Source organism: Silene latifolia, unplaced genomic scaffold, assembly GCF_048544455.1.
Source record: "Silene latifolia isolate original U9 population unplaced genomic scaffold, ASM4854445v1 scaffold_20.1, whole genome shotgun sequence".
Taxonomy (NCBI): Eukaryota; Viridiplantae; Streptophyta; class Magnoliopsida; order Caryophyllales; family Caryophyllaceae; genus Silene; species Silene latifolia.
Window position 1 is genome coordinate 12,397,124 of NW_027413163.1, and position 21,491 is coordinate 12,418,614.

General features: G+C 37.5%; 1 protein-coding gene across 1 annotated transcript; it reads right to left on the minus strand.

Annotated features, from left to right (window-relative positions):
- Nucleotides 1-2,884: 2,884 nt before the first annotated feature.
- On the minus strand, nt 2,885-9,604 carry LOC141638488 (phospholipase D beta 1-like). Its single transcript, XM_074447902.1, has 12 exons — nt 9,472-9,604; nt 9,167-9,240; nt 7,728-8,883; nt 7,527-7,643; nt 6,823-7,017; nt 5,791-6,039; nt 5,631-5,699; nt 5,170-5,317; nt 4,616-4,764; nt 4,275-4,451; nt 3,820-4,017; nt 2,885-3,444 (listed from the first exon to the last, which is right to left on the minus strand). Exons 3-12 carry the CDS (start codon nt 8,676-8,678, stop codon nt 3,151-3,153), a joined length of 2,547 nt encoding a protein of 848 aa, XP_074304003.1. The 5' UTR covers nt 8,679-8,883; nt 9,167-9,240; nt 9,472-9,604; the 3' UTR covers nt 2,885-3,150.
- Between the last annotated feature and the right edge of the window lie 11,887 nt (nt 9,605-21,491).

Consider the following 21,491-nt stretch of genomic DNA (forward strand, 5'->3'; position numbering starts at 1 on the left):
GATGTCTTTGAGGCGCTGACAATAATCGTCAAGAGACGATGCTTTCTCGAGGGACATGTGAGTGAACTCGTGTTCAGGGTTACCGCGAGAACCTTTATTATTATGAAAATGGTTTTTGAGTCGGAGCCAGGCCTCGTAGGCGGTGGAATCCGTCTCAAGTATTCGAAGCAGGAGATCGTCTGAAATGGAACCGTAGATCCATTGAAGTACATGGGCATCGATCTCGCACCACGATGCGTAATCTGGATCGGTCTCGGCAGGGGGCTCCGTACCATCGATATGATGGAGGACTTTATATCCCCGAGCATGAAGGGTGAAAAGTTTCACCCAAGCGGAGTAATTAACTTTAACTCCGTCAAGAAGACGAACTTTGTTCAGAATGTTTGTGACGGAATAAACCGGATGGAGAGTGGACTTACCAGTTGTTCCATTGCCGGCAGAGGTGTTGGTTTCTTTGCCGTTCGTCATTGCCGTGGCTGCTAGACGAGGATGACGGCAGAGAATAGGTTTTTTTTTTTTTTTTTTTTTTTGACCTAAACTTCTGATACCATGAAAGTAATTGTATTCCGTAACTAATCATTAGGGTTAGGTTACATTATATACTAGTTAATACAGTGTGAATACATCGACTAAATATCTACGTAAATATATACAATATCTATATTTACTAATAGATACTTTACCTTATTTTCAACCATAATTAATAATTCAAAAAATCTCATCTGTTACGGCACGTATCCGTCACTTTGAAGTGATGAATACCATTTTCCCTCACAAATGACCCAAATAGAGGAGAGAGGGAAGCTCATGGGGGTGCCCCCACCTTGTCCCCCCTATCCGTTTTGTGAGTGACATTATCCGTCACTTGCTCCGACCCGTCTTCAGCAAGACTAATTGTTAATAATTATGAAATAATAAGTCTTGTCAAAGACGGGTAATATTTCAGGATGATTTCCTTACATAATATTATAAGATAAATTAATTTTTATTATATAGTTACTTGTTGATGTGTTAGAAGGTAAATGAATATGACACATATAACACAAAATAGGACATCAAATGAAACAAATTTTTTTTCTGTGACCGTCTGAAACAAGGTTCTTGGGTATTTTTATATAACGAGAGACATTTTGCAAATAGAGTATTACAAAGCACTCCTTTATTGGTGGGATTGAAGAAGCACTATTGAAAGTAATTAATATACAATATAAAGTTATCTTTTATTCCATTCGAAAATGGAACATTACATTTTTTTTAAAAAATGTTTATTACCTTAGCAAACATTCATGGCAACATTTATAGTCAACTGTCAACACTTTTGTAAATTAGGTATTTTTCTTTTCTATTCGTTAGCACTTAGCACCCACATGAATGACATGATGAAAATAATGCACATGTAAAAATTAAAATAAGATTTTTCACATTATATGCCCGCATTTTTACAAGAGAATTCTTTTAAAATACTGATGTATTATCAATATGAAAATGCAAAAATAGACGAGATAGGAGTCAGGGACACGTCATCGTATGAGATGAATTTGGGCATCTAAAGTGGAGTTTTATAAATGTGAGATATTTAAATTGAAATTTTGCTAAACCTCAGATACCCAAAGTGAAAATATCCAAAAAAAAATTACATCCCCACCAAAGTCCAGTTGGCCGACATCCTTACAAAGGCCCTTGGTCGTCAACCTTTCGACGAACTCCTATCCAAGTTGGGCGTTGCCAACCTACACGCACCAACTTGAGGGGGGTAATATGATCCACGCAATCCCCTTCCCTTCTCCCTTGCAACGGCTCCTTGCCTTCTATAAGTACCTTTGTATATTTTTCTTAGTTAATTGATTTCTAGCTGTTGTAATACATTTCCTTTCCTTATATACTCACCATATCATAAGTATATATATGTGTACATAGCATATTGTAACACACATCAAATAATACAATTCTATTCTACGTTAAACAATCTTCTATTCGTGTCTTCATATTATAATGATACCATATTATAACATCACAAGGTAAATTAAAACTACAGACTATTTTTTAGGTTACGCATTTTATTTCTCTTATACTTCTCTTTTTGACACATCATTTATTTAAATATATCTCGAATAATATTCTACTCGGTATTTCAGTATCATCCAATACATGATACAAATGGATTAATAGTTTTATCGACGAAGTATGGTCGTTGATAAACAGCAATCAGTGCCAAAAACGTTAATTATTTTTAAATGCATAATAATATGACTATTTTAACCAAGTTGCAATTTACAATTAATCAGGACGTGTTAACATGTGATAATTTAATTAATAAAAAAAAAGCATATCGCAAAATAATGATGAATCCAGACTTTGAACAAGTATAGTGTGACAATGACATAAAAGCTGAAAAAAAAACTTCTTCAAATCTACAGCGCATGAATAACTTGGAAAATGAACGTGTAGATGCACTCTTCTGCCCATATAATCCATCTATCCATCCATATAAATATAATCATACAGGTTGCAATTGTCCCACTACCATACTCATCCACTGCCCACTACCTTCCATCAATCCATTGAATTTCTGATTTTTTATTAACGGTTTTTCTAAGGCGTGTCCTAAAATTAAATGTTAATATTATTTCTAATATTCCATTATATTCCATTGAAATTCTTAAATAATACTAATACTAAGCATTGTTATTGTTTTATTTTCTGTTTAATCTGAGTTTGAGGACTAGAAAACTCTTCATTTAGTTTTCTAACGAGTTTAAAAAATCTCACCAACTCATTTTTATAAGTGAATAATGTATTAGTACTAATTTGCACCAAAGCGTTTTTGATTGCTTATGAGTTTAAAAAGAATGTTGGACTTACACGGTTCAAACTCGAAATCTTTAATCAAGCTAAATCAATCTCGAAATTAAAGCAAAATACAAGGTCATTAATCATTCAAACAAATAACATGAAGTATCTGTCATCAGATGCTATTTTACAACTAGATCATGTAAATACAAATATTCTACAAAAAACCTGTTTCAGTAAGTTTTACATGTACTGTAAGCCTGTACTTGAATAAAAAAAAATACATATCTTCGTAATTTTCATATGTAAAACCGCCTCACAAAAACTTGTATAGGAGGCAATAGACAAAGAATCAGAATCTCAAATGGTGAGGTTTTCTTGAATACCAGAGAAGGTACCCATAACTTTACCACCCAAATCAGGGAAAGTCTCAGAACCAGGAAGAGGAGTAACATTTCCGGTACGATCAACTTGTAGAGGGTACTTGAGTAGGTGTCCCTTCATTTCTGTTACCTCTTCTGATGCATATTGTCTCCAGTTTTCCTCACTCATACATCTTACACTTCTCACACACTCTAAACTTTCTGGATGACTAAAACAGTCGTCGACTGTCCCTAGGTGCTCTGTCCACAACGACATCCTGTACCCGTATACCTGCAATCCCAAGATCAATGACATTGTAAACAAGTATGTGGAAAACCCTTTTGTAAGACAGTCATATCCTGTACTCTTTGTATCCGACTATCTTATCATCGTACCAATCATTTTGGAAAGTTGAATCTATAATCTTAAAATCGCACTTTCTGACCATTTAGTATATAATTTTACCAGCATGTACCGGCTGACATTTTTTTAAAAAAAAAAAAAAAAAAAAAAAAAAAAAAAACAACAGTTGATCTTAGAAACCTCAATACGGGTGTGACCAAATATAACTTCGTTGTGAGAGTGTGGGATCGTCTAATCCAAGAATCTGAGTTTTTAATTTTCTTTTCTATTTAGTGATTAAGATAGATGAGTGAACATGCATACTTGTCCATAAGGGTGAGAACGCTTTCTAGCCCAAGTATAATGCGGCTGATAAGCACCCATTGCTATTTCAGTATCTCTGGTGCCTTCCATAGATCGCTGGTTGATATTTGCGGAACCCAAAAGGACATACTCATCATCTACAATCATGCCCTTTGAGTGAACATAGATCATAAACCGTCGGTTCTTCTTAGTGTGCGCCTGTTTCAAACAAGTTTAGCATTTCAGATGCATTTCGATCAATCACATACAGTATGGTTTATACGGAGCATGAAAATGGATTAGCCTAACTGCATGAGATTGCATGTATATAGCACCAGAGCCTTGTCCAGAGGACAAGATACACGGACACTAGAACAACAAACGAAACAACATAGCCATAATCCGAAAGAGCACTTGATCATTTGAAACAGTTGCAGAGTGGTACTTTAGTCAAAAGCAACCTAAAGGATGTATACCTGATGAGTATTTTCATTAGTTGAGCCTCCAGAATCTCTGGAACGATGCTCATTTGATGCCTCACGGTTTCCTAAGCAGAAGAAATTTAGAAAGTCTTGAGGCTCATATGTGTTTTCCATTCCCGCTTCTTCCAAAGCCTTGTAGATTATCTCATACATCATTTGCATTGTCTTGTACTGCAAGACAGAGAAAGCGTGTAAAAGTACAGCTTATAAGTCCGTTTCAGACCCTAGCCGTCACTATGGAGGAAAAAAAATGAGGGCGGATATAGTGTGAACGAACCATTTAAACTTATCATAAGCTTTTATGGTGATACAGATCTATACAAGTTGTACTCTACCTGCCAGAAAAGAATCCTCTGTGGTGCCTGGCCTTTAGGATCACCCTCCGGCCACATTGGAACTATAACATACACTGCAAATCTTTCATTCGCTCGGATTTTGTCAGCAATCTTGAAAGCAATCTCAATAGGTATCAAATTGTTAGCACCTGCAAAAGATAAGAACAAATAAGGACATACTCCGTAAAATACAAAAGCTAAACTAGATTATTACTCAATACATCATTTGTTTGGTGTAAAATATACAAGGGAGATTTTCTGATGATGACGGTGTTCAAAACAAAGCCATGAGCACCACCACTCAATGACTTTATCAGCTAAGTTAACATCTGCATTGGAGTACTTCAATATACAACAGTTTACAGGCTAATACTACACAGTGTACAGCTCTAGATGAACACAGAGTCACAGACATCCATACAAACATTTTTGAGGCCTTAATCCAGTAACAAAGGCTGAGGGTCTGTGGATAAACGGCCACGGGTTCAGAAATCAAAACCGCTTTACTTATAATAGCATGCCTTGAAACAACAAATAAAGTTATAGTAGATCACCTAAGTTCTTGGAAGAATCCCAATTATAGGATGAGCCAAGAAAGTATTGATTCTCAATGTAAATGTAATGCTGGGCTGAACGAATGGCATGCACATAAGCTGCATGTATACTCATGTCTATGAGTACATTTTTTCCGCAGACAAGGTTCTGTTTCACCATATGAAGACCAAATATTAGATAACAAAAGGGAAGATTGTGGACAGATCGAAAAGAAACGTACTCCCTTTTAACGTTTATACTTGTCCCCATCTAACCATCTGATATTCAGACATTGATGACTGATGGTCCAGCCATGTAATTTTAACCAACATTTTCACACAATATGCAATCTCTATAAATTTTAAACACCATAATGTGAAAATAGTTGGTTTTAACAAGTCAAACTAGACAAACTTTACACCGTCTCTCGTCATGTACTTGGGAGAATATAATGGAGACATTAATAAAAACATAGTCGTACCCACTGTGTCCCGTCTCTTGGATCCTTTGGAAATCCTTTCACAGAATTGGAGTCAATTGAGCGGAAAACCTTGAATGTAGTCATAAACAGGTCAGTTTATACTTACAACAGATCACAAACAAAATCGTGTAGAACAACATTTAAAGCTAAGAGTGACTACCTGAACGTGCCATGATTCGCTATCTTCAACACTGTGGCTCAAGGCATCATTAAATCCAATAATATCAGGAATAGTATCAATTTTAAGCAGATGATCATCATAAGATCTGCTCATCATTTGAAGCCTACCAGGCTTTGAAGCTTTTAACCACCGACTCTCAAAATTAGCCAGAACATCATATGCAGCTGGTCCATCAATTTGACTGTGCATGTCATGCCACGGCTCTCTTGGTAAGCCATCAGTAGACCCCTGTCGAGCGGAGGCAAGAATTAAATAAAAAGGCGGAAAAAGGATAAAAAGTCTCCTTCTGACCGCTCCAAATGACCTGACCCAAGATCCAATTTAGGCCCAGACTGAATAACCCATAAATGAACCAAAATATGAATTTACTCAGCCTGATCCGTAGTTGGTCTGAACTTTGCTGATTCTGCCATCCACCAGATCCGAAATTACTCAAGTCTAAATCATTTGACTTGAAACTGACTCGATCCAAAGTATACGAAATTGAAGGGTAGGTTTTGGGGAGGGGGATAGGTTCCTAAGTTTATGTACGTACCAAAACAAAAACCTTCATATTCACGACCCAACTTGACCCCGATTCAAATTCAAATGACCCAAGGCATAACTACTCGATCAGTAATGAACAGTCCCAAAATGACTCTTACACAAAAACGGTCATAATATATCGCCCAAAGATGATTTGAAGGTGTATAAAATACCCAAACTGATCCGACCTGAACTCAACCCAACCCTTGCCCCACTCGAATGACCCATTTGTTGACTTATGCGTCATGACTAAGAAACAATATGGTGTACAGCAGAACCATATTATAAAAGTGCCTCAAAGGCCCTAGGGCTACGCTAAGGATCAAACCAGACCAGGAAGACAGGGCATTTGTAGAAAAGGTAAATCCTGACCATTTCATTAAATGACGAGAGTATATATACAATACAACGATATATGCAAAACAACAAATTACATCCAAAAATGTTAGTTTATCAACCAATCAGAGAGGAGAGCAGAATGATTACAGTAAAGTTTGGTTGATGATAGTCATCCTTGTGAAGTGTTTCCAATGTTCTATAGAGAGAATGTCCAGGATTATCATACCGTCCCCCACAGAGATCGAGCCCTCCAACAAAAGCTATGATCTTTCGCTTGTAGTAACCTGCATCAGCGTCTACTATAACAGTTTTTTGGTGATGAGTGTAGATCACTTCCGCTTCCTAGTGATTAGGAGACAAACAAAAGGATACGATCAGCGCTTTGAAAACTATATAGAACAACTATTACCAATCTAACATAGAAACCTACAATATCCAAATAGAGAAATCTCATATACCACAATATGCAAATAGAGTAGCACAGGTTTAAAGTGTTGTAAATCATAGAATAACGTGTGACGTGAGTTGTAAAATGCAAATGAAAATAAGCAAAGGCCCTAAATAACTAGCATGGAAAAAATGGGCTTGTAGAATGTTTGTCAATGGATTTCACCTAATACTTTAAAACTAGCTCATGGGCTGTTTTAAGCGGTAAAGCCTCCTAAACTAATAGTCTTTCTTTCATACACCGTGGATGTTGATAGGAGGTCCTTCGATCAATCAATTAGGTACATTTTAGATTAACTCAGAGAACTGTATAACCTAAAACTAACTTGTGCAAGTGTTCAGCATAAATACTGCAATGTCGTAATTTATAGAGTCAAATCACATTCAACTGATACACGAATTACCTGTTGGCTGATCAAACTATGCCCTTTGCCACCTGACCGAGGGCAGAGTATCACATGTACTGATGAGCCTTTGAAGAATTGGTATGTCTGCTCATCACCTGTTGCTAAAAGGCCATCCTACAAAATAGAAATATCAATCAACCTGACACGGAACATTGAAACGCGGTAATTTGAAGCAGACGAAAACTGTAAACTACTTACAGTGGTAAATTGACAAAATCTCCTAGAAGTGGGATCATCCCAAATAAGGAGAAGAACTCTAACTCCCTCTTGAGCCTTAGATTTAAGAAGGGCGCCTAATGTGATACCTGATGCATTATGAGCATCACGAACCAATCTGACAAGGTTATTTACAGACCACCCTGTAATATACACCAATTGACGAGCAGCAGAAATAGAATTGAATATGTCACGCCAACATTTTCCGTGCACATAATGCATACCATTCTCGAGCCTGAAATCAGGAAGCATACCATCTTCAACATGGGCATCTTGGTAAAGCGTAAGCCTATTTCCATACCTGAGAGGGAAATATGTCCTTGGAACCCCAAAATAATCAGGACCAGGTCCCACACCCAAGTAGTACATGTTCATTCTTTCAACCGGAGTATATTGGATTGAAACACTCAGTGTAGCTCCATTCTCCCAATTACTACCACTAGGTTTCACAATTGGAAAGGTCCCCTCGATTATTGCACCAGACAATAGTTGCTCTGCCGGGATACCTACAGCACCTATGATCTGAGAACCTACAACATCATCATCTTTGACCACAAAATGCATTTCTGCAGTATTATGTGCTACTGGTACAAAAAAATGTTGCATCCAAACAGGGTTCTCATCGTTTCTGATCACAAAGGTTCTTGCTATAATAGCATTGGCCACAGAAACGGTCACATAAGGATCACTTGTTAGCTTTTCTGACATCCTCTTAAGCGACAAAAACCCGAAAATATCATGTAGGGTTTTGTGAAAAAGATCCAAATTAGGGAGGTTTCTGGCCTCTTTGACCCAAATGTCTAAATGCCCATGTAACTTCAACACTCTCAAAGACCCTTGAGAGGTCTGAAAATTCACAATCTGACTACCTTGTCCGTGCTGAGAAGCACCACTTTCCGGGTTATGTGCATGTCCATGTCCAAAATGAGCCATAACTCAAAGTCTCAAACAATCAAATCTCAACCAAGTCAATAAATCCACAAGAAATATACCAAAAGCTCAAACAATCAATATTTCAATCAACAAGGCAACAATTCCACCACATTTTCAACTTTTTCTTCTTATGTTGTTTCTCAGCACAAGTTCCAGAAAACATCAAACTACAAGTACACTGAAAACTTCCCAAAAGTCAACACACCTGCCCAAATGAGCATATCCAAAATTAGACACCTTTTCATAAATCTATCAGAAAACTCAATCTACTTATACACACAAGCAGTGGTGAAGCGAGGGGGGCCTAGCAGGGACGTTCGCCCCCACTGTACAATGAAAAATTTGAGTTTTTAGTTAAAATATTCGATTTTTTCCGAGTTTAGCTTATTTTTCAGTAGTAATTCGTACCCTAAAGATAAATTCCAGCTCCGCCACTGCACACATGTATAATAACAAGAAACTGAAGACAACCCAAATGTCAAAAATACCTGATAATGCAGTTGTGATGAACTAAACTGCAAAAAAATGACAGCAACGGCCAATGTGATGTGTCTTTCAAAACCTTTAGACAAATTAAGGGTAACCCAGAATGTAATCCTTTGATTGATTGAGAATACCAAGAAGAAATGATTGGTTGGAGGACCAAGTAGTGAATTATTGACAGCAAAGTTTGAAACTTTAAATAACAAAATAAAGAGTTGAATGTTTGAGAGAAAGTGGGAAGCCAGAAACATGTCAGGAACACATTAGTTTGATACAAGGTTTTCATTTGAGAATGGTCAATATTAAACACCTGCCTTTTCATTGAATTTGAAAGAAATAAATTAAATTAGTGCAAGTTATGGTTTAGTTGAGTTTTCAGGTATTCAAATTCAATCAAAGAAGAGAGAGGATGAGAATGTGATGGCTTTGATGCAAGTGGAGGGAAAGTAGCAACTAGCAATTGTGAGTTGTAGTAACAGAAAACTGCCCTTGGAATTCTTGATTAAGACCCAATGGGGGATTTTGGGGCATTATTGGAAATTTGATGGATATTGTCCGTTTTCAATCAAAATTTATGAAAGTTGGGAGGTGGGAGTTGGAAATTAGACCTCATATAAACGGGTCAGTCGAGTCGGATACGGATCAAGCTAATTTGGGTCGGGGTCTATCAAATTATCGGATTTGTTTGGGTGGGGTTGGGTTGTTTTGGGTTTTGGGTTTTGGGTGTTTTCTGGTATGTTGGTCGAGCCATTTTCGAGTCAAGCGGGTCGAGTTATTTCAGTCTGGGTCATTTCCGGGTCAATGATTAAGATAATATTAAGTTAAGTTTTGATAATTGATTCTTTATTTTAATCGTAAAAAATATTAAGTGAGTTTTAATCTAGTCATTTCAAGTCCTTATTGGTCAATTACAGTTGTATTTTGTCGGGACATTTGGGGTCGAATGGTTTCGGATCGGGTCATTTTGGTCGGGTCAGTTTCAGGTCAACAAAGCTCAGGTCAATTCGGGTTTCGTGTCACATTCGAGGATTGTAGTTCGGGTCAGTTTCGGGTTTTTGGGTCAGCCTTTTCAGGACGGGTCAATCGAGTCGGGTTGGTTTTATCAGGTCTAATTGGAACCAATAATATATGATAAGGATGTCTCTTTAATCTTTTACTCTGTACTAGTTCTGGTGTCTGGCCCTGCCCGGGCTATTTTTATTTACTATTTACATTTGATTATCTATGAAATAAAACTACGTTAGACTTGTCTATTTCGCATATATCTTGAAATTGAAATGTAAAATTTATCAACAAATTATGAGATACATTCATTACTCACGTCAGTGAGTTTTTAATAACTTATACCTTGAATAACTCACTTTTTTTAAATCTTATACCTTGGATAACTTTCTGTACAATCTTATACCTAACATTAACATTTTCTTCCAAACTTGATATCAAATCCTAAAAATAAGCCCTAAATTGACGATTTTGCCATTATTAATTTGATGGTTTTTAGTGGTGGTAATCATGAATGTGTGGGTTAATAGGTGGGGGAAAGGATGGTGATGTTTAATTTGTAAGGGCAAGATCGTCATGTAGGGCTTTTTTTTAGATTTGGTATCAAGCTTGGAAGAAAATGTTATTTTAGGTATAAGATTTTAAAGAAAGTTATCTTAGGTATAAGATTTGATAAAGTGAGTTATTCAAGGTATAAGTTATCAAAAAAAACCCTTAATATTATTACTTTCGGAAGATGATAGGGATACACATTGTGTATGGAGTTTTCATACACAAACAAATAGGAAGTGTCCACGTGTCAAACTCAAGTTAAACTAGTTGAGTTAGTTTAGGGTTAATTATGTAATTTAACATATTTGGTTAACTAGGTAACTACATGTAGTTAACTTTATTTTTGGAATTTTTTTATTTGTTTTGATTTTCATTAATTTCATTAATATAATTAAATGTATTATATTTTTTAAATTAATCAAAACTCGGTTTTCTTAGCCCTAATTCAATTCGTCAAATTTTTTCCCCTTAATTTAAATCGATTTACCTAACCCTTATTCAATTGTATTAATTGAATCAAGCAAAATTGATCAATCAATTGGTGAATCATGGTTGAGCCCTAATTCAAAATCGATCAATCATGATAAACCCTAATTCAATTATTTAATTAAATCAAAATCTAGATATTGATTGATGATGAACCCTATTCAATTCGTGCAATTGTATGAACTCTAATCCAATTAATCAAAATTGTTCAATCATGGATAAACCCTAATTTAAAATCGATCAATTATGGATGAACCCTAATATAAAATCGTAAATTGAGTGAACCCTAATTCAATTCGTGAAAATTGTATGAACCCTAATTTAAGTTGATTAATTCAGACCTAATTAAATTACAATAATCAAAATGATAAACCCTAATTCAATTAATCAAAAATGATCAATTAATTGATGAACCCAAATTCAACTATTGCGTGAATGCGGTTGATCGTTCATTTGATGTGTTGCATGTGGAAATAGGGGAAAAGGGGGAAAAGGAAAAAGGAAAAAGGAAAAAAAAATCTCGTAAATGAATTACTTTGTTTCTTAATTATATATCATGGTCATCACTCATCAGGCCTTAACTTTGACATTGCCGACCCTGCCACTAAAGTAGGCATTCCGGACCGGGCTAAGGCGGGTGGCATGAATCTGTCACGGTGAAGAAAATGAGGTGGCTCGGGTCCGGCCAACACGGCCGGGCAAGAGGCAGGCCGCGACGCCAAATTTCAAAAAATTTGTGCCTAGGCACGGCCCGACACAAGGCACAATGGGCGAGGCATGACGGGTACGCCAGTTTTAGGGATAAATAATTAAAAAACCATTAAAAATACCCGAATCACGACCGGCGACCAATTCCAGCACGAACCCAGCCCAACTTCGCCCGGGCTAAGGGACGGGCCACGGTAGGAGGTAGGAAAAGCAAGCCGATACGACACGGCCCATTGCCTTCTCTACCGCCACACTAATAAAGTCCCATAGTGGAATTTCCACAATAAGGGCTGTCCAATAGTCTAATTTAAATCCTTGCCCAATAGAAACCTGACATTTGGTACGTTGACTTGGCACTTGTTCATACTTGGGTTTTTTTACCAAATCAACTAGTCAAGCTATCATCGTGTACCATACGTTCATTATTGTGAGTTTGTGACAACTTCTAGTACACAAATTCTCATTATAGACGGACACTATCCGCTTCATGTTTGCATGTATGGATAGCGGATAGTTCTCTCTCACAAATGAAAATGGGTAGTGCAAGTGGGTGGGAAATGGATACCCCCACTTGCACTATCCACTTTCATTTGTGAGAGGGACACTATCCGTCTATAGTTATAGACGGATAGTGTCCGTCTTTAATGAGACGGATTGCTTCTAGTAAGGGGTCCATAATTGGAAGCAACATTAGAAGTTTGTATATAAATCCCATTATCCTTAAAACAAAGGGATTCGTCTTAATATTAAAACGGCTTAAATATTATCTTATATCTGCGCATATACAATAAATCTTTTACTTTTTTCTATGCATTCTACTTTTGTTTTATTCATTTCACATGAGCATATATGACCCGTCTTAAGTTTAAAACGAATATACTCGTCTTAAATGATAATTTGTTGAATTGAAATGTAGGAGGGATGGCAATTTCCCACATTTTTTAGAACTACTATTAACATAGTGTACTAAACCTCACAAAACTTACTCGAACTCGACTCGCATCCGAATTGAGGATTCAAAGCTGACTCGAGAATTGACCTGACCTAATATAACCCGACGCGAATGTTTATTGTTTTAAAGTGATTATTAATTTATTATCCATAACTAACTTGATAATAATTGACTCGAATTTGAAATAATTGACTCAACCCGACCTGGTCCGAATTCTTACAAACTCAAACAACCCGAACCTGAATTGATATGACCCGTTTGCCAGGTCTATGTACCACTCTTATAAAGTCCCTAGTGTGGAATAGACTTGGAAAACGGGTCAATCGGGTACGGTTCAGGTCAGGTCAATTCAGGTTTGGATTGTTCGATTTACAAGAATTCGGGTCAGGTCGGAGCGGGCCTGGTCATTTCGGGTTCGGGTCATTTTCGGGTGAGTTGTTTTCAAGTTATTTGGGGATAACAGTCAATTTCCAATAATAAACATTCAGGTGGATTGAATAAGTTCAGGTCAGATTCAGGCGCAGGTCAAGTTTTTTTGGTCGGGTTTTCAAGTCGGACCAGTGTTACCAGGTCTAGTGTGGAATAATCCCTAACAAGAAAGGCTTTTCAAGAGTCTAATTTAAATCATTGCCTGTTGAGCTCTATTTCCATGAGTGTATGGGGGCAAAAGTGCCACAACGACAGATTAAGAGTAAAATTAATTTTATGATGGAAACTCATCACTTACTTTTGAGCTTGTCTGTCTAACTTATTTGATAAACCCGCTAAAGAGGATTCAACGTTATTGCCCCATAGAAACCTGTCATTTGGTAGGCTGACTTGCCACTTAGTTCATTTAGTTGGGTCTTTCGACCAAGCCAAGCTATCATTGTGAACGATGAACCATACGTTCACATTGTGAGTTTGGGTCCATAATTGAAAGCAACATTGGAAGTTTGAATATAAACATTAGATCATTGCTTCTGAAAATTATTCCAATACTTTTCCTCAAAAAAAAAAAAAAAAAAAAAATCCAATACTTTAAAAAATGGAACAAACACAACTTGATGAGTCGGTTATTCTAGCTACACTAAAACAAGACATGAATTCCTTACACAACTTGCTCAAAACACAATTAGATCCATGCATCCTATCCACAAGGCTATATGATGCAACAATTAAAGGAGACGTGAGTTGTTTACACAATTTGCTATATGAAGATCCATTCATCCTAGATCGATGCATCATCGAGAAATCAGATCGTTTCATGCAATCACCATTACATGTCGCGGCAACTCTTGGACACTTAGACTTCACCACGGAATTACTACGTCTAAAGCCCGATCTAGCCAGTCAACTTGTTCAATCGACTAGAGCATCTGCACTACATTTGGCCTCGGAGAAAGGGCACTTAGACGTAGTGAAGAAGTTACTCGAAGTGATGCCTAATATGTGCTTTTCACGCGATCATGATGGTCAAAACCCTGTTCATGTCGCGGCCATAAGTAACCAACTCCATGTGCTTGATTTTCTTGTTCGGACGTACCCACGTGCTGCCCGAGAAAGGACTAATGCCCATGAGACCATTTTGCATTTGTGCGTCAAATACAACCAACTTGAGCCTCTCAAGTATTCGATGAATGCTATTGGGGAGCTTCTTAATGCTAAGGACCAAGATGGTAACACGGTCTTGCATCTCGCTGTGGTAGCCAACCAACCTGAGGTATACACATACACACACATAATATATACTCCCTCCGATCCAGACCAAAGGTAACATTGACTTTTTGGCACTATTTATGGTCATAGGGAATCTTCGATATTGTTCTTAATCTATAAGACAAAATATATTCATGTGAGATCTTGTTTGATTCATCGTAATGAATGCTATAAGAATATCAAATTTTTATAATTTTTAATAATGTGTAACTAAAGATATTTACGTTGCAAAACGTACCTCGACAAGTGTGAAAAAGTCAATGTTACCTTTGGTCTGGATCGGAGGGAGTATAAATATTAAACCATTTCTCGCATATCAATCATCAGTTAGAAAGTTGATGGTCAAGATCTAATCATTAGTTTGTGATCACGATATTAGGATATTATTCCAAAAGAATGTACGTATTATGTAGTATGGCTGGTCAAACCTTGTGGCAACCCAGACCTGACCCGTAGTCGGCCTGGCCAGCCAAAAACAAGGGCTGGGCCTGGGTCCACCAAATCCCACCCGGCCCTTGACCCTACCCCAAGCTGGTTCCGGGTCCACCCCCACCAGGCCCAACCCGACCTGGCCCCGGTCCGGATCAGCCCGACCGATTCTTTGACCACCCCTAGTAAGTAGTAAGTAGTAATACCTAATTTTATTTCAAAATACAGGTTCAAAAGTTGATGGTCAAGACCTAATCATTGGTTTACTATCACGATATTAGGATATTAATCCAAAAGAAAGTACGTAGTAGGGCTGGTCAAACCTCGTGGCAGCCCAGACCTGACCCGCCTGACCCGTAATCGGACCGACCAGTCAAAAACAGGGGTCAGGCCCAGGTCCACCAAATCCCACCCGGCCCTTGACCCTACCCCAAGCTGGTTCCGGGTCCACCACCACCAGGCCCGGCCGGACCTGGCCTCGGTCCGAATCAGCCCGACCCGATTCTTTGACCACCCCTAGTAAAGTAGTAAGTTGTAATAATTTTATTTCAAAATACAGGTAGTAAAATTGTTGTTAGCAAAGAAGAATATGCAACAAAACGCAATCAATAAGGATGGCTTAGCAGCAATCGACTGCCTAATTCAAACCGGGAGGAATAAAAAAGACTCCGAAATTGGTCGAATGCTAAAGCGAGCAAAAGCACGGAAAGCGAAACATGTGGAGAAACAAAAGAATACAGATGAAGAATGGCTGAATAAGCAACGAAATGCACTAATGGTGGTTGCCTCTCTAATAGCAACTATGGCTTTCCAATTTGGGGTTAACCCGAATTGGAAAGAAAACTCGAATCCTGATCTCCAATATGATGGCGATGGGATGATAGAGTTGGTAATACTGCCTTCTGAAATTATATTTGTCCACGCAAATTTCTATAACTTAATGTTTTTTAATACCATAAGTCTGATATCATCATTTAGCGTGGTGTTACTCCTCATAGGCGGCCTTCCTTGCAAACGACTGAAACGACACTCGGTTATTATTCTTATGGTTACTATGGGGATCGCAATTACGTCGACACTAGTCACCTATCTTATATCATTGAAAAATCCTGCGAATCCACTGTCAACTGGTGGAGATCTTGATAATCTAACGACCGTGTCGGTTGTGTGGGGAATTTTGATAGGTATTCTGCTACTTGGACATATCCTTCGTGTCTTAGTTAAGGTGGCCAAGATTTTGGTGCAGCATTTGAAGAAATTGTTGTGCAAGTCCGTCGTCCACTCTGATCCTGTGATTGGATCAACTTCGCTGAGTATAATTACTAGCGGACACCCATAGATTTGGCAATACGTCGATTAGACTTTGTTCATGTTTAACGAACTACAACTATGAAGTACGGAGGTATTAATCAATGATATGGTTTCAGATATGCTTATATTAGTCTGATTGATGAAGAGTTGTAGTCTAGTAGGATCCAATCAAGATGTAATTGTTGAGTTTATGGATTCAAGTAACTAAGAGGGGGTGAATTAGGTACTATTTAAAAATTTTAACTTAAACTTTATTGATTTAAAGTAAGTTGTAGGATGTGAAGAGATAGAAGAATACTTCGAATAATATTGAAGGATTAAACGAGTATTAAAATGGACGTTTGCTATAGTATGAAGGTAACAATAGTTATCGATGTTTATTTGTCTCGATTTATGAAGTACATGATCTATGCAGACCAAATGTGACAGTATGTGGAACTGTTACTTCAAGAGTTAAGTAAAAGAAATACAAACGTAATAAAAAGCAGCGGAATAAAACAAGTAAATAAGTTGCAGCGGAATAAAAAGCGAAAAGATAAACAACACAACGATTTTGAATTGGTTCGGCCGACACTCTAAAGGCCTACGTCCAATCTTCTTTTATTGATAAGTGATGTAATCTACTCCGACTACTTTGAAACACTAACAACAAAAGGACCAATAACCTACTCCGGTTGCGACACAAGTTCTAAGACTACTCCGTCTATGAACTACCAACAACCTACTCCGGTTGCCACACGAGTTAGAGGACTACTCCGTCCTAGAACTCAACAACTCACAACCTACTCCGGTTGCCACAAGAGTTAAAGGACTACTCCGTCCTAGAACTCAACACTCTAACTTAGAACGTTTACAAGGATCAAGTTTCCACGGACTGATTCTTTAACAAGAATTGATATGGACAACTTACAAGATCAAACGGTTCATAAGTGAGAGAGTTTAATACTTAAAGCAACAGTCACTGTGATTGTAACACTTGAAGATTTTGAAAGTTTTGCAAAATATCAAAAGGATTTGAAAACTTGAAAACAATTTTGCAAATTCTACACTCTAACTAGAATGTTTTCAAACCAAGTTTCATTAGACTGATTCTTAAAAAGAATTGAGAAGGACAACTTATTGGTACAAACGATTTCTAGATGAGAGGGTAGAACACTGTGAAGTAACAGTGATTTCGACTGTCACAATTGAAGACTTAGAAGATTTTTTGCAAAGAAAATTTCGAGTTCTTAAAAACTGATTTTGCAAAAATAATTTTGATTTCTCTGAAAAGTTTTACTTTCAAAGTGAGGAAAAGGGTTCCTTTTATAGAGGAGGCACACAAGAGGAGGCAAGCTAGGGTTTGTGAGTCAAAGGTCTTCACATGTGATGAAGACCAACACTTCCCCAAACTTGCACAAAAGAAGGTACTTTTATTGAGAGGCAAAAGAAGAAAATAAGGTTTGTAATTATCCAAGAGAAGCCTTTGATTTTTCAGAAAACAAAGAGTGGAAAACAAGTCACAAAGTGACAAGTTTTCACCAAAATGGCAAAAAAACATTCCTTCTTTTACAAAAGACCAAGGAGTCAAATTGGCACAAAGAGGAAACAATTTGAATTGATAATTAGCTAAACCTTTTCCTTTTTCTAGAAACCCAAATCTTTAGAGAAGAAATCTGAAAGTTGTTAATTAAATCCAAGCCATTTAAAAAGGATAAAAAAGATTTTCGAAAGGAAATTGAATTTCAAGTGTTACGAACCATAGTGACAGTCCAGGCTATTGTTACTTGTAAGGGTAACAGTAGTCTTGACTGTTGTTATTGCTTTTAAATACTTTACTCCCTAACTTGTACATTAGATGACACAATTGACTCTAAATCTTGGGTAGCAAATTATCAACCATTCTTGACTTTGACATTGATTAATTCTTGCTTGAGGAGGGTGCATTATTCCTGAAATGGTACACTTAGAAACACGATTAAATTGGGCATGTCATCATCAACAAATATGTCCTAACAGTAATGCTTACAATTTTCAAGCTATATCTAGAATCGTAATTAAGATTTGATAAACTTGAATTTTACGTAAGATCGAGATCAATCATTTTTTTTCCTGGATTGTGGTAGATATCGGAGAATAATTGCTCTCAATTATTCTATCAAATCTTTCTCATTATCCTGTTAGATATTTAGTCAAATATTGTATATCTTCTCCTTATTCTTAGCCTAACATTAGGAAATTAATTCCCCTTTATTAGGATCTTAAGATCTTGTATGTACTATATAAACAATGTATCCTTCTCCTTGTAATTCACAACTTTAATATATCAGTTTATTAATCTTTACATGGTATCAGGAGAAAGGTCTCTCCGATCCACCACAAATTCTCTTTTCAACGCCTAATGTCAGGCTCCACAATACCCAATGAACTCGAGCCAAGCAAACCGCTTGTGCTTCTCAACGTGCACTCCATCGCCAAATTTGATGGTTCCAACTATCGTCAATGGAGTCTTCAAATTGAGACTCTTCTTCAAGGCTATGGACTATCATCATTCATTGATGGCAGTGCACCACCTCCCAAACTTCTCACTGAAAAAGACAAACCCTCCGTCCCTAATCCGGCGTACAATACCTGGTTCCGGCAAGACAGGCTCCTCTTCGGTGCCGTGGCAAGCACCCTAACAACCTCAGTCAGCCACCTTCTCAACCGAGACCACACTACCCAACAATCCTGGGATCCCCTCGCATCCTCTTATGCGCGTCCATCTCGAGGCCACATAAAACAACTTCGTCACAAACTCAAACATACTACAAAAGGAACCCTCTCCATCACTGACTACATGAACAAGGTTAAAGCTATTGTTGATGACCTTGCCTTACTCGGTGATGTTCTCTCCCAAGAAGACATCACTGACCATATCATCGATGGCTTACCCTCAACCTATCAATCGGTTATTGATGTTGTGAATGCCCGCGATACCCCTATCACCTTCCCTGATTTCCATGAGAAATTGATTCGTCAAGAACTCGTACTCCAACAGACCGAAACTGCTCAATCCACAACCTTTACTCCCATGGCCTACCCTACCTACACCCGTACCTCCGCTGCTCACAATCACTCTGCCTACCGTACCATGGTGGCGTTGAACTCGTACTCCAACAGACCGAAATTGGGGGAAAATGAAAATTCGAAAACTGAATTGGGTTTGTAAACTTGCCAGGAAAGAGGAAGTGGTGGCAGACAATGGTGGCGTTGGACAGAGGACAGCGGTACCATGGTGGTTGCGAACAAAAGTGGCGTCATAAGAAAGGAGGAAGAGAAGACGAAAAAGGTTTAACTGATTAATTATCAATTAGTATGGTTTAACTGGTGAAATGTGTATGTCCTAACCCTTGGATGTTTGACACTGTCTCTTAAAAATCCAAATTAAATCAATTATATAAAATTTCCACCTCAAGTATCAATTCATTAAAATTGTAGCACCATCATTCAAAAACAATTTTCAGAATGATCCTCATCATGTAAACAAAGAGGTCAAACAATGCCCGGTTTTCTGTGATCAAGGAACTATGGTCACAGCAAAGGTTCCAGAATACAGTTGATCATAGTATCGATCTCGGTCTCAATAACTTAAGTTTTTTAACTCAAAATCTAAGCTTGCTAAATGCATCGATATGTGGTAAAGTCTAGTAGCAATGATCTTTACTAGAGAATCATGTTGCAATGTCGTCTCCTAATACTACTTTAATGAGAAAATCAAACATCAGCAATTATTAAGCACAAATAAAAACTAAACGATGTACCTAATAAATGTATTGAATTTCTCTGCTTGGATGTCGTATATCTTCTTGACAACAGCCTTGATCTTCTTCTTATCACACGAAGGCCAACACTCAACAATGAAAACCAATGTGGTGTTGTCCTCAATCTTCTTCATTGCAGACTCGATAGTTAATGGATACTTAAACTTTCTGTTACTCCAGTATTTGGTCTATGGTTCATCGAATTGGTCCACAAATGTCATCAAATAAACTCATACCACAATCCTGCGACATTGTCATTGTCATTGTATAGATAAACCAATACTAATACTAATCCAATTAAAAAAAAATTAATGTAAAAAAACCAATTGCATAACCTCCAAACTGAAATTAGGGTTTACCTTTACTGAAAGTGCAAAATGGAAGAGAAAAAGAATAATGAAAACTTACCAATTAAAGAGAACAAAAAGATCGAAAGTGATCGAAGGAGTCGAAGGACCAAGTTGAACATAGGCAACGCATTAATGGCAGAAGCGTAGTGGGTAGAGCCAGAGAAAGGGAAGATGAAGAAGGAATAAATGAAGGAGGAATGAGGGAGAAAGGAAAACGGCGTCGCTTGTGATGGTGATGGTGGTGGCGTCGCTTGTGATGGTGGTGGTGGTCTTATTTTTATTTTTAGTTTAGGAGAGAAATCGAACTACCTGACCGGTAAGGAGACGAAGGGGGGCAAAATCGATCAGTACGGTGGTTGAATTAGAAGAAGAAGAATGACGATGGTGCGTGAGAGCTGCGAAGGGGATGTGCCTGGCGGAGGAGTGGTCATCGGAGTGGAGGTGGTGAAGGCGATATTGGTGGAGGGAGTTAGGGTTTACTAGAGAAAGGGGAAAATGAAATTGAATTGAGGGATTGAGGTTTGGCAGTGTGTTTGAGAATTCTAAATGCCTTTACGCTTTATTTTTATTTTATTTTTCTATTAAAGTCGGTTGTGATTAAAAACCGACACAAAAACTTATACTGGCGGTTTTTTAGCCCAAAATATTGTAACTTAGCATTAACTTTTAGCGTCACTTTTAACGTCGGTTGTTAATATAACCGCCATAATTGACTTATGGTGGCGTTTTTTATTTGAAACCGCCCTAAAAGGTTTCTATTATCACGTTGGTTCTTAGTTAAACCGCCACAATAGACCTCCTACATACATAAAAATTGTGTTCCCGCCAATTTTTTGGGCTTTTTACGGCGTTTTTATTAGAGCCGCCACGATAAAGGCGTCACAATAGGGGTTTTTTCTACTAGTGTGTGTAATTAATTGTATTAATGACAAATTATCACGAGGAAATTTCAACAACCCAAAACATTATAAAATCTCATAGTTCGTACAACTAATTCACGTATAATTGATAACTATTTTGAGAGTAATATATGTTTAATTCTTTGTAAATGTGATCGTAT

Excerpts from the sequence above, each read along its gene's own strand:
- LOC141638488 (XM_074447902.1), bottom strand. The coding sequence starts at position 8,678 with ATGGCTCATTTTGGACATGGACATGCACATAACCCGGAAAGTGGTGCT. Across the intron at positions 7,018-7,526 it reads ATAGTTTGATCAGCCAACAG|GAAGCGGAAGTGATCTACAC; the intron begins GTAATTCGTGTA and ends CCTAATCACTAG. Across the intron at positions 5,700-5,790 it reads GCGAATCATGGCACGTTCAG|GTTTTCCGCTCAATTGACTC; the intron begins GTAGTCACTCTT and ends ACTACATTCAAG.